Genomic DNA, 14,448 nt, shown 5'->3' on the forward strand with positions numbered 1-14,448 from the left:
CCACTGTGCTGCCGTATAAAAGGGGAGAGCATTGCCGCTGCCTTTTAGAAATAAATAAAGAACAGGAGCTTTTTGGAAAGGACTATCCTGTGAGTGTGTGTATGGCAGGCTCTGGGAACACCTGCCAAATCAGGCCCCTCTAGGATCCAATGCATTCCTCCCAATTATGTCTCAGATCCCAGTGAAATTTAGGCATTCAGCTTCTCAACCTGGACATGCAGAGGGCTGCAACTCTAAACACTTTAGAAGACTTAAAATAAATTTAAAAAACCCCCATGAAGATGTCTATGGAATGAGGATTAGGTGGCAGCTGAGCAAAGGTTTCAGGGCTGCAGCTTTTAGCACAGGCACATAAATTCCCTGGAAATTCCACTTGAGGCAACTATGTCCTTTACTGGATCTAGTCCTCACTCCCTAGTCACACCCGAGTCCCACAACCTTGGCTGGGTCCGCACAAGTTGTCAGAACTTGAAGGGCAGTGACGTATGAAACACATGGATCCCCGAACTTTCTCCATTCAGGACACAGACATTAATGGAAAAAAGCACCTAAACATTAGTTCAAGCTCATTGCCAGAAATCAGATTAATATGGACTAAGAATACCTGCAGAGCCAAAGTACATTAAAATTAACTCACCACCTTTTCAACAACTTTCAGGATGGAGGAAAGAATAGACGGGGAGATAATTAGTGAGACTATCAAAGCCAAGAAGATTGTATAGATGAATATAGAGGTCAGACAGATGTGCGCACAATCTAACTGAATTAATTTTCATCTAAGAAACAAGATGAAGGGTTTAATATTACTTCTCCACTGACTGGCACCTTGTTGAATCATTTGTATAGCAACCTGTCTGGCATGCAGAAGGAAGAGCATAGGTTGCAAGAGGGCAGAATGTAGTGGTGGTGCCAGGCAGGCAGTTGGTGTGTACATGACATGAAGACTACTTGAAGTTGAAACATCATAGTAAATAGTCCTCTTAATAAAGAGAACTATTATTTTAAAAAGTATGGAGTCCTTTCACGGCATCACCCAGCATGTGGTACTCAATATGATTTACACTCTGCAAAAAAAAATAAAAAAAATAAAAATACAACTAAACTGATGAGGTAACATTATACCCCTTTGCCCAAGCAATAATGATCACCTAAGGCACAAAGCGCTGAAAAGTCACACTTGAAATGCTTACAAATGATCCCAGTAGTATACTCAGTTCTGCCACGAGCCGAGTGCACTGGATTAACATATGTTTTGCTAGAAAAGCCCAATATTAAATATTAAAGCAAACTTTTAATCTCTGAAATGTTATCAATTTGTTTTTCAGTTATTGATTTTCCTTGCTCTGAAAATGTCAGCATGGTGCAGTTGGCAGCACTCTTGTCTCTAGGTTGGCAAATTGCGTGTTCAAGCCCACACAAGCATTTGGAGTTGTATCCAGTGTACTGCAGTTCTAGGGATAGTTTACAATAAAAGGCAAAGGTAGGACTTCAGGTCAGATTTTCTCACCAAGGTTCTTTGAGCATGTCTTTAGTGACAATCCTAAATTGCAATTAAAAAAATTAGGACATTATCATGCCCCATGTCAATACTCTGTTACAAGATAATACAGAAAAGCACGAGGCAATTTTCAGCACATAACGACCAAGCTTCTCGCCCACAGGGTCTAGGTGTAGGTACTGTGATTTCTTATGAATCTCAAGCATATAAAATTGTACATATATACTTACACACAACTCATTTGTATGCACAAAAACCCAACGCAAGTGTGCCAAGCAGTGATCAGCATGCAGCTGCATCAGGCAGGGAAATGTCTGGTTTACACATGCACAATGGGCGTTTTGCTCACAACTTAGGATCTTACACGTTATAATTAAAAGCATGCACTTGCACACGATAGTGTTCATTACTCTGCCGTCAGGCCACACCATTCAGGGGAAGCTTGCGCAAGGTTGGAAGTATAATCCATTGACTTTCAGCTGTGACGCCTGCCTTCCTCCTCACTTGCTCCAGATTACACAAGTCCTCCCTGCTGCTCCCCTCCTTCCGTCTATGAAACAGGAGACTTTTTTTCCTGCCTCTTCACACAGCCTAGATACTATTGGTTTTCTTCTCTGCAGCTCCTGCTCCACAGAAGTACCTTCCTGCAGCTCTCTACCTCATTACTCGTACAACCCCCCTCATAAATTCCCCGCACCTTCTCCTTACAAAAAAAACTCAGCTCTGCCTTGCTGCTGAGGAACATGGTGTGTCTGTAACAGGTAGGCAGCTGCACTGTACGCGCCGGCAGTCTGCTAGGAACACGCTCAGCCCCCTCCTTGTTCAGTCATCCTCCCTCCTTCCATCCCCTGCTCATTTGCCTGCTTCCGGCACCTGTTGCATCTTGTCACCAACCCGAAGGGTGAACTCTTCAGGGCTGGGACTCTCCTGCTACGCGAGCCCGGCGCAACGGGGCCCAGCTCCCAGCCTGGAGCTTGTCGCTACTCCCAGACCATAAATAATAATAGTAATACCGCCTAAACCATCTATTTCCAAACCTAACCAGAAAGCATTATTTCTCTCTCGCCCACAGCTCTTAATTTGCTGCTGCCTCTGCCATGACTTATGATTAAATACCCCGACTGTCTTCTTCGACTCTCCGAAGCGCGCGGTTGGCAGGAGAGAGGGCATTACGACAAAGGAGGGAGGACGGGCCGCCTCTATCGGTAGCCCCTTGGCCGGGGCAGGAGAGGGATGCAGAAAGCAAGCTGCACCTTGATCCCTTTCCAAATCCTACATGGAAAAGCAGTTCAAGGGGTGCATCCTGAGCCCCTAAAAGGAACCAAAAGGCTGTGCTGGGAGTCATGAAGGAGGGGCAAGTCGTCAGGGGCGCACCTCGAGCTCCCCCCCCCGCAGAGCTGGGCACCCCGGGGCGGCCGGGCTCGGAGCAGACACACGTGTTGCAGCCGGGGCCGGGGCCGGGCGATGCTCGGGGCCAGGCAGCGGCCCCGGCCCCGCAAACTTCTCCCGGGCAGCGCCGCTCGCACGGCCCGCGAAGTTTCCCCCCTCCCCCGGGACCCGCCGGGCACCTACCAGCTTACTGAGCGCCGTGGAGGCGGAGGAGAAGGAGGAGGAGGTGGTGGTGGTCACCTTCTGGTGAGCTGAAATCATCACTGACATCGTGGTGGCAGGAGGGAGCCACACACACACACACACACACACACATGCACAGAGATGGAGACGGCGAGAGATCCCCCCCTTGCCAGGGAGATCCACCCTCCCCCTCCCCAGCCTGCTTCCGCCGCTCCTTGCTTCAGGAAATCAAGCCGGAGGCAGCCAGCATCTTGTCATCCTCCGCGGGCTGTGATGGATCACCCCCATCGCCTCGCCCTGGCCCCCCGGCCGGGCGTCTTCCTCCCGCTGTGCTGTGCTGTGCTGTGCTGTGGTCCCTGCCCACCTGCCGGCCACCACCCAGCCCCGACCGCCCCTGCGCTTCCCACCGGGGGTCCTGCCGGGCTGTGCTCCTGCGGATGGGCTCCCAGAAACAGCTACCCCCTTGGCTCAGCAGACTGTGCCATCTTATTGATATTGCACTTATATACCTGCATATTGAACTCTGGTGTTTAAATACGACAACAAATCAATGCTGCTTGCGGGGGGAGGGAAGAAAAATCCAGAGAGTCTTTCATTTCCCTCCCCCCCCCCCCAAAAAAAAATGCAAGGGGGAAGCAGAAATAGAGAGAGGGGGGAAAAAAATGCTGATGAAGTGGAATAAACTCATCTGAGCGAACTGCATGCGATCCTTATCTCTGGAAAATAATCACTGTTTCAGATTCAATTAGTTCTGAGAGTGCATTAAAAGAAAAGGAGTAAAGGAGAAGGGCTGTGAGGGAGCTGATATTTGTTTGAATTTATCTGGAAGGTTGTGGAGGGGGCGGAGGGGAAGAAAAGTTGATTTAAACTGGTTTCCCTCCTCCCTCAAGAAATTAATTATTGGAAGCTGCAGTAAATTAACCAGGATTTCTAATTACCTGAAGGTTAGCTTACTACAGCAAGTGTCTCACACTCATCAAGGAGACATAGAAGAGCTTGGGAGAGCCACAGAGTGGCTGGCACTGCATTTTCCTTTGTTTTCTGAGGGTTTTCTTTCCCTACATTGGGTTCAAATGCACATGAACGCTGTACAATAAAGCAGGGTTTGGCTGTTGCAAAGCAACAGAACTAACCACGGGCCATGGAAAAGCAAGAGCCGTCTCAGGCTGCCTCCCTGAGTATTGACGGCAATGAGATTCTTGGCTCAATGAACTCTGCAGAATCAGGACCTTTTTTTTTTTTTTTTTTTTAATATTCAGTGTAAATCACACAGACTGAAAGTGACACCGTTTAGCAACAGCCGGTGAGTGACCTCAGCGGTATGATTTGGGAGTCCTTTATGAGATACACCTGCTAGTGGTGCAACTGGCACACAGGCCTGCCTCTCGCATGCTGTACACGTCTCTAAGGAGTGCACAATTTAACTACCACATGCTTTCCCTGATGCTCACAGAGGTACAAACCCATTCCTGATGCCTCCTCTAACAAAGCTGTAATGTTCCCAAAACCAGGGAACACCCCAGAACAGAACCAGGATACATACAAATGATTTTGGGGGTAAAATGAGTGGCTTTAAAAGGGAAAACTTCAGACTTGCTAAAAACTAAGAGCTCCTAAAAACAAGAACATTTTCCTTCACTGGGTCCTCGTTTTTGTTCAAATGGAACAGAATGAGTAAAACATCTTATTTAAGCACAACTAGACAATTAAACCAACCTACCCAAGGCGGTCAAAAGACAAGCTTTGCCAGTTGGGAAACGCCCTATGCTGAACTAGTGCATCTTGTGTGTCCATTATATCGCACCGAACAACAAATTCTCACAATGAACCTGACTCCTTGAGATGTCCTGTTGAGAACCATGGGTCCTGTTGGACTTGCTCCCAGAGTGAAGTTACTGCCCACTGGGTGAGCTCATGATCCCAGTGTGCTCACCGGCACTTTTACTGCTGACATCAGTGGAACTGACATTTAACACTCCACCACTAAAGGATTTAAGACCAAATCTTACCACCCTATTTGCTGCCCTTAAAGTGAGTAGCAACATTTGTAGGGCAAGCTGCTATCTTTCACTGGAAAAATCCTAAGGTTGGTCTAATAAAAGCTATGACTCACTTCACAGGCCTTGTTTCTTGCACCTTACCTGGACCAGCGGGCAACCACAAGCCCATTGCAGGGAGCAAGGGAGAATTACTGACTGAGCAGAGATAACAGGTTGTTCCCTAGCAGAGCTTAAAAGTCACATACATGCCATGAACCTGTTCTGTTCAAGCCACAAGGAATGGTCCCTGGAATTAAGTGAGAACAGGGTAGGTGACAGGCAATAAACCTCAGCTGTGTGAAGAACTCATTTTTTGGTTTAGTGCAGTGATGGTGCCTTGGCACCTTGGGGTGCCCCGAGATCCTTGTACGGGTGTCATGTGGTACCACTAAGCATTAACACCATTAGGTGTACACACACCTACACATGATTCCCAAGATAAACCCATAGATTTCAAACAGGAATCCATCGTGTCAAAAACATAATGTGTTGTGGTCTTTCTTAGTTCTTTGCAACAGAAGAATTGCTCTATTATTTTTCTGCGCTCAAAAAAAAAGACGGAAAACAAAGAGGTGGCATTTTCCGAGGGGTGTTTCTAGTCTAAAAAGGTTGAGAAACACTGCTCTAAGTAGAGTGGATCAACTCCCCCAACCTCTACTCATATCCCCCTTCCCTTGATTTCCTAACTTCAGTGTGGCCACTGCATCAGGGCCTAGTAGTGGTCTTCCCTTCTCAAAAAGGCACACTAAAGGAAGAATTTCTCTCGTATTTTTCTGTATTCAAAAATGAAGCAAAGAGCTAAGAGCTGGCATTTTCCAAGAGGTGCCTCAAGTGTAACAAGGGGTGCTTTGAGTCTAAAAAAGGTTGAGAGCAACTGGTTTAATGGCTGAGATATAAAATCAGAGAGGAAAATTGTTTTGGTTTGAGCCAAATGAAATATTTAGGTTTGCTTGGCAAACTGAAAAAAAAATGGATTGAATGAAGTATGTCAATCAGTCTAAAATAAAGCATTTTGCAATTTAGTTAAATTTAATTTAAAAAAAACTAAAACATGAATATGAAACAAAAGCATCTCTCCTATATGTGTTTCTCTGTTTTTAAAAGCAAATCTAACCAAACAAGCCATTGTTTTGAGAGGAAAAGTCTAGTTTCAGAACATTTCGACTTTTTGAAATGTGTTTTCCTTTCTTTTTCTTGACTCAAGCTGTTTGCCAAAGTCAGAGTTCACGGTAAATTCTGAACCACTCAAAACTGCAGTTTTGACAAATGAACTGTTCACTTGGAACATTTTTTCCAGTCCTAAATCCAGCATAAACAGTGCAACACATTAGAAAAGTTCCTCCCTTTTTGCAATTTTACACCCAAAATCCTGGCAACAGTTTATTGTGCACAAGATAAATCAGATTCAAGAATATTTAGGAAAGAGCTTTAGCCAGGCTTGGTGAATATTAAGGATGCTCACCCAAAGTGAACCCAAACTTCATGCGTTTGAAGCAGTGTTGCTTAATAAGAAGTATGGAAAGCAGCATCAACCGGACACTTTTATGGATATGATTGAATATGGGCATTTACTGCCAAAATGTCTGAAAATATTTTCACTGAGTATCTCTTTGTGGTCTGTAACAAGACCCTATGTTATTAAATGAGCTCTCAGAATAAGCACTTGATACAGGCAGATTAACACACCATGAATAAATAAACGCAAATTTATGACATTAGCTATTGTGTGGCATGTGCAAGATTAAACAACCAACACAACAGTGATAGATTCATACAAAATACCTTGAGAGGTTAAACAAGACCGTGTCAGAGTTTCTCTATCTGAGTCCACTCCTATTTTCATTGACATGAGTGTAAAATGTATATTATGAGCCCCTAGTGAGTAGACAACCCTTTAGCTTTATTTGGATGTTTCTGTTTTCCTGCTTATTTTATCATATAACTGTTGGTGTTTGGTTGGTAACGGTTCAGTTCTACTAGAATACAACATAGATTTGGGTAATTATATATATCAGCAGCTGTGGTGCATCCAGTGGCAGCAACAGGGGGACAATGTTCGAGCAGCAGCACAGGTCCACATTCAGGTGGTGGCAGGGCAAGCAATGGCTGTATTTGCATGGCTGCTGATGGCCATGTCCATTAGGGCTCAGGGACCCTGAATTCAGCAGCAAGCCATGCCCCCCTAGCCCTGTCCCCCATCTTCCAGTAGCCTGCTGGGGTACCAGTGAGCCTAATGGGATGGTTCGACAAGCTGAATATAGCCTGTGAGCTAGATGTTTGACACCCCAAGTCTACCGGGTCCACAGCTGTTGTTCTGTTCATGTACAGAAGCAGGTGGATAAAAGGTCCTTTAATTTCAGCTATTTTAGATCACTGCGTCAGTGAGCTAGGCCACCCTTATAAAGAGAAAGGTTCTTTTTCCAACTTGTTCCTTAGCCAACGTTGTCTTTTATTCAGCTGTGTCAATGACTTAAGTTCAAAACAACCTTAAAACAGGCCTATACTTTCAAATAATCCAACAGACGGCTTAGCCTTTAATGCCCTCCTGAGGCAGCTAGAGGCAGCAGGATCCTTGCCTCCAAGACTCCCATATCTCCCTCTACTGATCACTTTATCATTTTCCAGACACACTTCCAAGGCTTGATTCTGATCTCACACTGACAGAAGTCAGGCCCTCAGTATTTTGAATCTCATAGTGTTGGGGATAATGAGAGCCCCCGAGGAAATTCTGCATGTCCACACGGGGTCCTGAAGCCCTGGTACAATTTGCCTTTTCTTCTGGAATAAGAAACCTAAGTTCTGAAGAGAAAAGGGCATTTTCTGTTTCACGGGGAGGAGATGCTGCTCTAAGGGGAAATGTAGCATGTGAAAAGCCTGGGACCTGACAAACTTTCCTTGAAAAGGTTCTTATTTGCCTTGGGCTGTGTAAAAGCAATGATAATAATGCCCCCAATATGTCATGATCGTTAGCTGCCATCATGGAGCCACAAGGCATGCTCTGCCTCAGATACGTACACACAGTCCTTCTGGGACCACATCCATCTGATAGCCCCTAGTCTTCCCCCACTGACCCATGACTGCTGTTCTAAAAATGGGGCTCTGTTTTTAGGCCTGGTTCTCTCAGACTCTCCTCCAACTAGTCCCTGGGAGCTTGGACCCTTACTGCAGATTTCTTTTCTTAGGAGCCATTTCTCAATGTTTGCAGTGGCACAGGACAGACTTTTCAGACTGCTGACAACCATCTCAGCACTCTCTCCCCTTTTTGGCAGGTTGGTATCTATAAGTTTACAAGACCCTATGATCTAGGAAGTCAACCACTCTAACCTCAATGAAATGCAACAGGTAACATCCCCATTGCTCCCTCCATAACTTGTATCAGTGTTAATGTTTTACCTTTTTTGCTTGCTTCTTTTAACGTCCCCTTTTGATATGGCTTCATAGCAAGCATCCCAGTCATGGACAAGTCTACATCGTGGTGGTAAGGCCCACAACAGTCAGAAAAGTAATACAGACATTTCTCATTTCATAACAGATACCTTGAAAGCAACCTGTTGCCAGGAAGACGCCCCAGAGTGTAGTGGAGGGTGACCATAGAGTCTCTCCCATCTTTAGGCTTTGGCCATCTGTATAGATGTTTGCAAGAAACCCTAGATGATTATCTGTACATGACAAATGTTAGCCCCTTTGGGGTCTGGCCCAGACAACCAACTCTGCACCCCAGTTAGGTAACTCTCTGTTTGGCTTTTCTGGTCCATCCATACCACTTGCGGTAGGTGTCTCACTGACTTCTTGGCCTCAGTATAGGCCTGGTCCACAACCCTTCTCACCACTGGGAGCTGTCTAGCAAAGTGCATAAACCTGAGGGGCTGTTCATGCCTCAGTCTGCACTTTCTTTCCCTTCCTGATCCACTGCCTTCATAACTCCTAGAGCTGGTGGAGCCAGAAACAATCCCTGTGTTGTCTGCTATATGCGGTCCCATCTCCCTTTATGCTGTGAGCGATTTGCAAGCCATATCACCAGACTGTCTTCGTGCTCTGATTCATGAATGAGGTTCCTATGTACTAGCACACTAGAAAAAAAATACCATTTAACTGAAGATGCTCAATGCTTAGCAGAAGTGCCATTGTCATGCTCCTCATTGCACTTATTTTCAGAAATGTTGTCTAAAACTTCAAGCAAATTCTGGGGGATATAGAGCACAAGTCTGTAATGGTTAACAACCCCAGTTTTCTTATTTTCAGAGGAATATGGAAAGATTATTTGTAATCCAAGAAAACTTTTCTTCTTCGTGTAGTTTGAACAGTTAGTGTAGTCAGTTATATAAAAAGGTAATCCTCTGATGAAAAATAGCAAGATCCCTGTTCTATCTGGCACTTTCCTCTGGATGAGATGGGAGGATGGTGATGTATGTATTTCTTGTGTGAAGGCAGGTGCACAAGAAATACTTCCATGCTATCTTGATGCTACATTCCAAAATGCTAAGGATTCAAGTTATTGGGGTCTTTTGGCCAACAGTAAATTTGCAGGAAAACAGAGTTCTTGTCATCACCAAATTATTTCCAAATTCAGGTTTCATTTGCCAGCTAGTTTCATCCAGAAAAAGTGTTCAGGGTCAGATCCACAGAAGTGTCAGAGGGGGTAGAGCTGATGCTGCCATGTAATCCACTCAGGGATGAGAGCATTGTACCCAGGATGTTGGAAACTCCAGTTAAACTCTCTCCTGTCTCTGAGGCTTTAAATCCACTTCTCTGAGGACGATGCCATACTATAAAGTATTTGAGGCGAGGAGCTCTCAAACTTCCCTTTTGATACTTCGTAGAAATAACAAAATATTTCCTGGCTCAGGATTTTGAGCCTAAGTTTCCCACCTATCAGGTGACTGTTCCCATCACCAGAATACTCTATGCCCTGATCAATCTCCCACCATCCTCCTACTATGGATGTTCCACAAAGTATAACAAACCTAAATATAGTTAGTTACTGGAGAAGAGAGACTGATTCACTAACTTGGTGGCTAAAATGCTCACCTAACAGTGGGGAACCTAACTTTTTGGTCCCCCTCCAGTGAATGTTTATACAAAGTGCAACAGTCCCAGCAAGAGAGTTGAGACCTACCTCAGAATCCCCAATGGCCTGGTGTATAAAGCATTCCCCTGGAGGGGGGTTGGGAAAGGTATGGGTTCAAATCCAGCAAATGGAGAAAGACTCTGAAACTGTCCCAGGATGTGTGAGACTCAGGGCTTGAGCCACTGGGCACAGGGTAATGACAGCACCTACTCATCCACCAACATTGTGAATCAAGCCCTTCATCTCCCCTGATTTTCTTACAAACACCTGATGCAAAACATGTTGTTTCAGGTCCGATAGAATGTTTTGTGGCAAGCTAAGTAACACTTTTCAATTGAAAAAAAAATTAAATCCAATCCATCCAAGCTGATTAGGTAGATAGATATTATACACACAAACACACACATATTGTAGTTCAGCAGCTACACTAAAAAGTCAGTTATTCACACAGGCCTGTTCAGGATAGTCTTTACATGAGCGTACTTTCAGAGCAAAACGTAACCCCCCCACCTTTGCGTGTTTGGTTAATCTCACCTGATGTCACATGCTACCGGTTATCTAAAGATCAGCCTTTAGTATCTTTGAGATATAATAACTCAACGTGTGGATCATAAACTTAAATGTGATTAGATTAATTGCAGTGTTTGAGAAAAAAAAAATTCCAAGGTGATAGCGTAAAATCGTGCTAACTAAATTCATGCTTCCTTCTCAGTATCCTTTTGAAAAGAGATACTATTTATTCTAGCTAGGCTGTTTATCCCTGATGCACACATTTTAATAAACACTAAAAATACCTGACCACAGTGCTTCTACGAAAGGCCTTTTTGATATAAAAATGCTGACACGTTCAAAACTAAACCAACACAGTAGCATAAAAGCATCTGTATACAATAATACTGAACATCTGTTCTGTATCATCCACTATATAAATAAAACAAGCTCCTGTTATGTTTCAGCTGCTCTTAATAGGAAACTAACATTTTAGTGTCAGCATTATCAGAGTCATGTAAACTAGCTCCCTGGATTGCAGTATGCAGGCAGAAGCAGAAAGCTCACATTAGTTAATGTTTGCTGTGTGCTTTGAGGATGCAAAGTGCTATGAAATTGTGTGTCCTTACTATTAAGGAACCCATAATGTTAATATAACATTCCTAAATAACCAGATCGATCAGTTGTGCTGTCTGACAGGCATAAGATAGCTTTAACATTTAGAAGGCCAAATTAACTCTTGTGCAAATGGACATCTCTACCTTCAGCACTGTTTATATTTGTATCATGGTATTGCTTCCAGGCTCGCTACAAGATCCGAGTCTCATTCTACTAGACACTGCAAAAACAAATAGTAAGAAGCAATTCCTCTTCCAAAACTGACCTTTCTTATGTCACAACTACATATATATCCAAGACCTACATGCATGGTTTTTTTTGCCCTGACATGAAGTCTTGCGGCAATAATTTGCTTACAGACCTACCTAGTAATCTAATCTTCATGTTTATGCCTGTCAGTCAGGGGGAAAAATGAGGCATGGAAGTTAAGTGACTTGCCATAAGCTGCAGAAGAACTGGGATTCAAATTTACTAATTCTACCTTCCTTTCTCGTGCTAAGACCATTACGGTGCCTCTCTGCCCTCTCTCTCTTGTGCTGTGGGACACGTGCTGCAAACTGGATAGCCCGTGACAGATGATATTGCAGTTTGAATCAGAGATTCATTTGATTTTGGTGAATATAGAGGCCTTTTTTTTTTTTTTCTTTCTTTCTTTCTTTCGCCTACTACTTCTTATAAAAATGCAGTAGTGTGGAGCCAACATGATAAATCCCCCCTTTGGCATCCCTAAAATCATTGTCTAAAACACATAGATCTGAAACCAAATGGTTAGCACAACAGATTACGAAGCTACTTGCTTCAAGTACGGAAATGTATTTCTTCAGAAGGGACAAACCAACTGCAAGACAATAGGATCAAAAGAATTAGAAACATTAGAGCAAGAGAATACAACCATTGTCTAGCAAAACGGGGCTCGTACACAGGTAGCTCCTTGGCATGACTGCACTAAGCACGATCAATAAATAAACAAAACATGATTAATAGAATAAGATGTTTTACAAAGGCAAAATATCCTTTGCATCCTCTGGAGAGAACTGGCCTGTTTTCTCCTCCTCTCTATAAGCACAGTAGAAGCCCCTTATTTATCATGGAGTTTAAATGAGGCACTCGTTTAACTGGAACACCAGCCTGAGAACTGATTTGCAACAAATTGTTTCAAATGACGCTCCACTCTGGGTAACGAGCGCAGTGATTACTCCAGCACGCCTGGGATAGTGTGGAGCACGACTTCAGAGGCACTAACAGGGGGCTGTGTCCTCTGCATTACTGACTGCGGCGTTCAGATTAGCGCTCACGCTGAATCTCCTCTCGCTTTATTAGGCTACAGTCAGACTTGATCTTAGCACTTGTCTACATGGGGAAATTAGTTGGCAGAGTCAAATAATTATCCCCCTATAGCTATGCTGGCATCATTTCCTAAAAATGACTTTATAGGTGCCGTTATTCCAGAATAGCGTCCATATAGGGGAGTTAAACCAAAATAGCCATAGTGGTATAGTTATTCTGCTATAGCTAGACCAGTCAACTTCCCTCGAGTCCTTTGCTTTTTCCATGGCATTGCTGTAGTAACCAGTTACAGAAGGGTGAACACCTGACGCACTTCTCATCCATCCCTCCATTGAGGACCAAACTTAAGTTGACTGTTCACAAAGTTGACAACCCCACACATTCTTTGTTGCATATTTATATCAGAAATAAAGAAACGTGCCACTGAAGTCTCAGAACAGTGTTATTTATAATAAAGGAAGGAGTTTCACACTGCTGAGTTTCAGGCAGCTACAGCGTTTTTGCATTCCTCATCCCAGTTCTTTGTCCCACAGTTGAACATTAACAAATTGAGAGGGTTTTTTTTTCCTAGTCAGAAAAAGTGAGTGACTCGCTCACTTGCTTAAAGAGATCAAATACATCTGCACAACCCATTTTATTTTCATGTTTTTTCCCTCCACCCAAGACATCTTTGGTTTTACTGGTATACGGTTAAGGAGAACATTAGGGAGAACGATGTTACTGTGGCAAATCACTGTAGAGAATGAAATACTTAAGTATCCTGCCCCCTTGAGCAAGGGACTGGACTAGATGACCTCATGAGGTTCCTTCCAGCCCTACTTTCCTATGACCTTTGTGATATTATACAGCACAACTTCCCTTTAGATATTATATATTATAGATATTATACAGCTGTTGCCTACAAAAGCTCATGCCTCTGTGAACCAATTAGTTTCTCAGGGCATAGTCTCCACACCCTGCCTTCTGCCTGACTTCAGACTAGTATGGCTTATCAACTCTCTGCTATGATATCATAGTATTAAGCACAAAGAAGACTCTGCCTTTCCAGCCCATTCAGGACCGTAAGTGATCGGATGGGTTAACACATAAAATGTTATACGCAGGCAGATATGCGAATCTTCAAAAGTCTTTCAAAAACACCCACTCCTCTTTCATTCTCTCCGTTGACTGGAAGAGATGCCAGATGCTTAGTACTGGAGACTGGCAAATTAAGTGTGAATTATGAAGCCATATCCTGAAATGCTTCTTTGTTCTCTCCACATACTGTTTGTGATACCCAAGTTGCTGGTTTACTCTTCAAGTGGATGTGTTTGTGCGGATCAGTATCTGTGCTGACGTTGTATGGGCCTGAATCCCACACAAGTGAACTGCAAGCAAGTGTATTCCTACTGAACTCCCTTGAGGTGACCTGTGCACTTGAAATGAAGTGTGTCTGTAAATCTTTGTAGGGTCAGGGCTAGGTCCAGTGCAGTGTCACTGACTCGGCTTCTGTGCCTCAATTTCCCCCACCTGAATAACTGAAGTAATGACAGTTGTCCTCCTTTGAAAAGCAATTTGAGTTTTACGACTGAAGTGTGCTAGAACAGTTGGGTACAATAAGGAAATAATGTTCTTGGATCAAATCAAACAAATGTATTTTGTAACCTCAGAGGCCCTTCATTTCTCTGAACCTCATACCCATACTGACCTTTTGAGGCCAAAGCATGCCTAACATCTCTCCCAACTCAACAGTTGGTCCAATAAAAAATATTACCAAAAAGACCCTTGCACCGTTTAGAAGAAATTCCTATAATTTTTCCTGGTAAATTGTTAGGGTGATATAATATAGAACCAGCATGTCCCCAATTCCTTTTTAACTCATGGTAAGCCTCCTATAA

General features: G+C 43.7%; 1 protein-coding gene across 2 annotated transcripts in view; it reads right to left on the reverse strand.

Moving 5' to 3' along the window:
- DPP6 (dipeptidyl peptidase like 6) overlaps window positions 1-14,448 on the reverse strand; it is a 737,431-nt gene that overhangs the window by 684,472 nt on the left and 38,511 nt on the right. Inside the window, exon 1 of one of the 2 annotated variants that reach the window (XM_019498918.2) lies at window positions 3,071-3,178. The exons of the other annotated variant lie outside the window; for it this stretch is intronic. Within the exon in view, the coding sequence (XP_019354463.1) occupies window positions 3,071-3,157 (87 nt within the window). The 5' untranslated portion in view covers window positions 3,158-3,178. Of the gene's footprint in view, window positions 1-3,070; window positions 3,179-14,448 lie in introns of those variants that run through there. 2 annotated transcript variants of the gene reach the window in all.

Source organism: Alligator mississippiensis, chromosome 5 (genome assembly GCF_030867095.1).
Source record: "Alligator mississippiensis isolate rAllMis1 chromosome 5, rAllMis1, whole genome shotgun sequence".
In the NCBI taxonomy this organism is placed as follows: domain Eukaryota; kingdom Metazoa; phylum Chordata; order Crocodylia; family Alligatoridae; genus Alligator; species Alligator mississippiensis.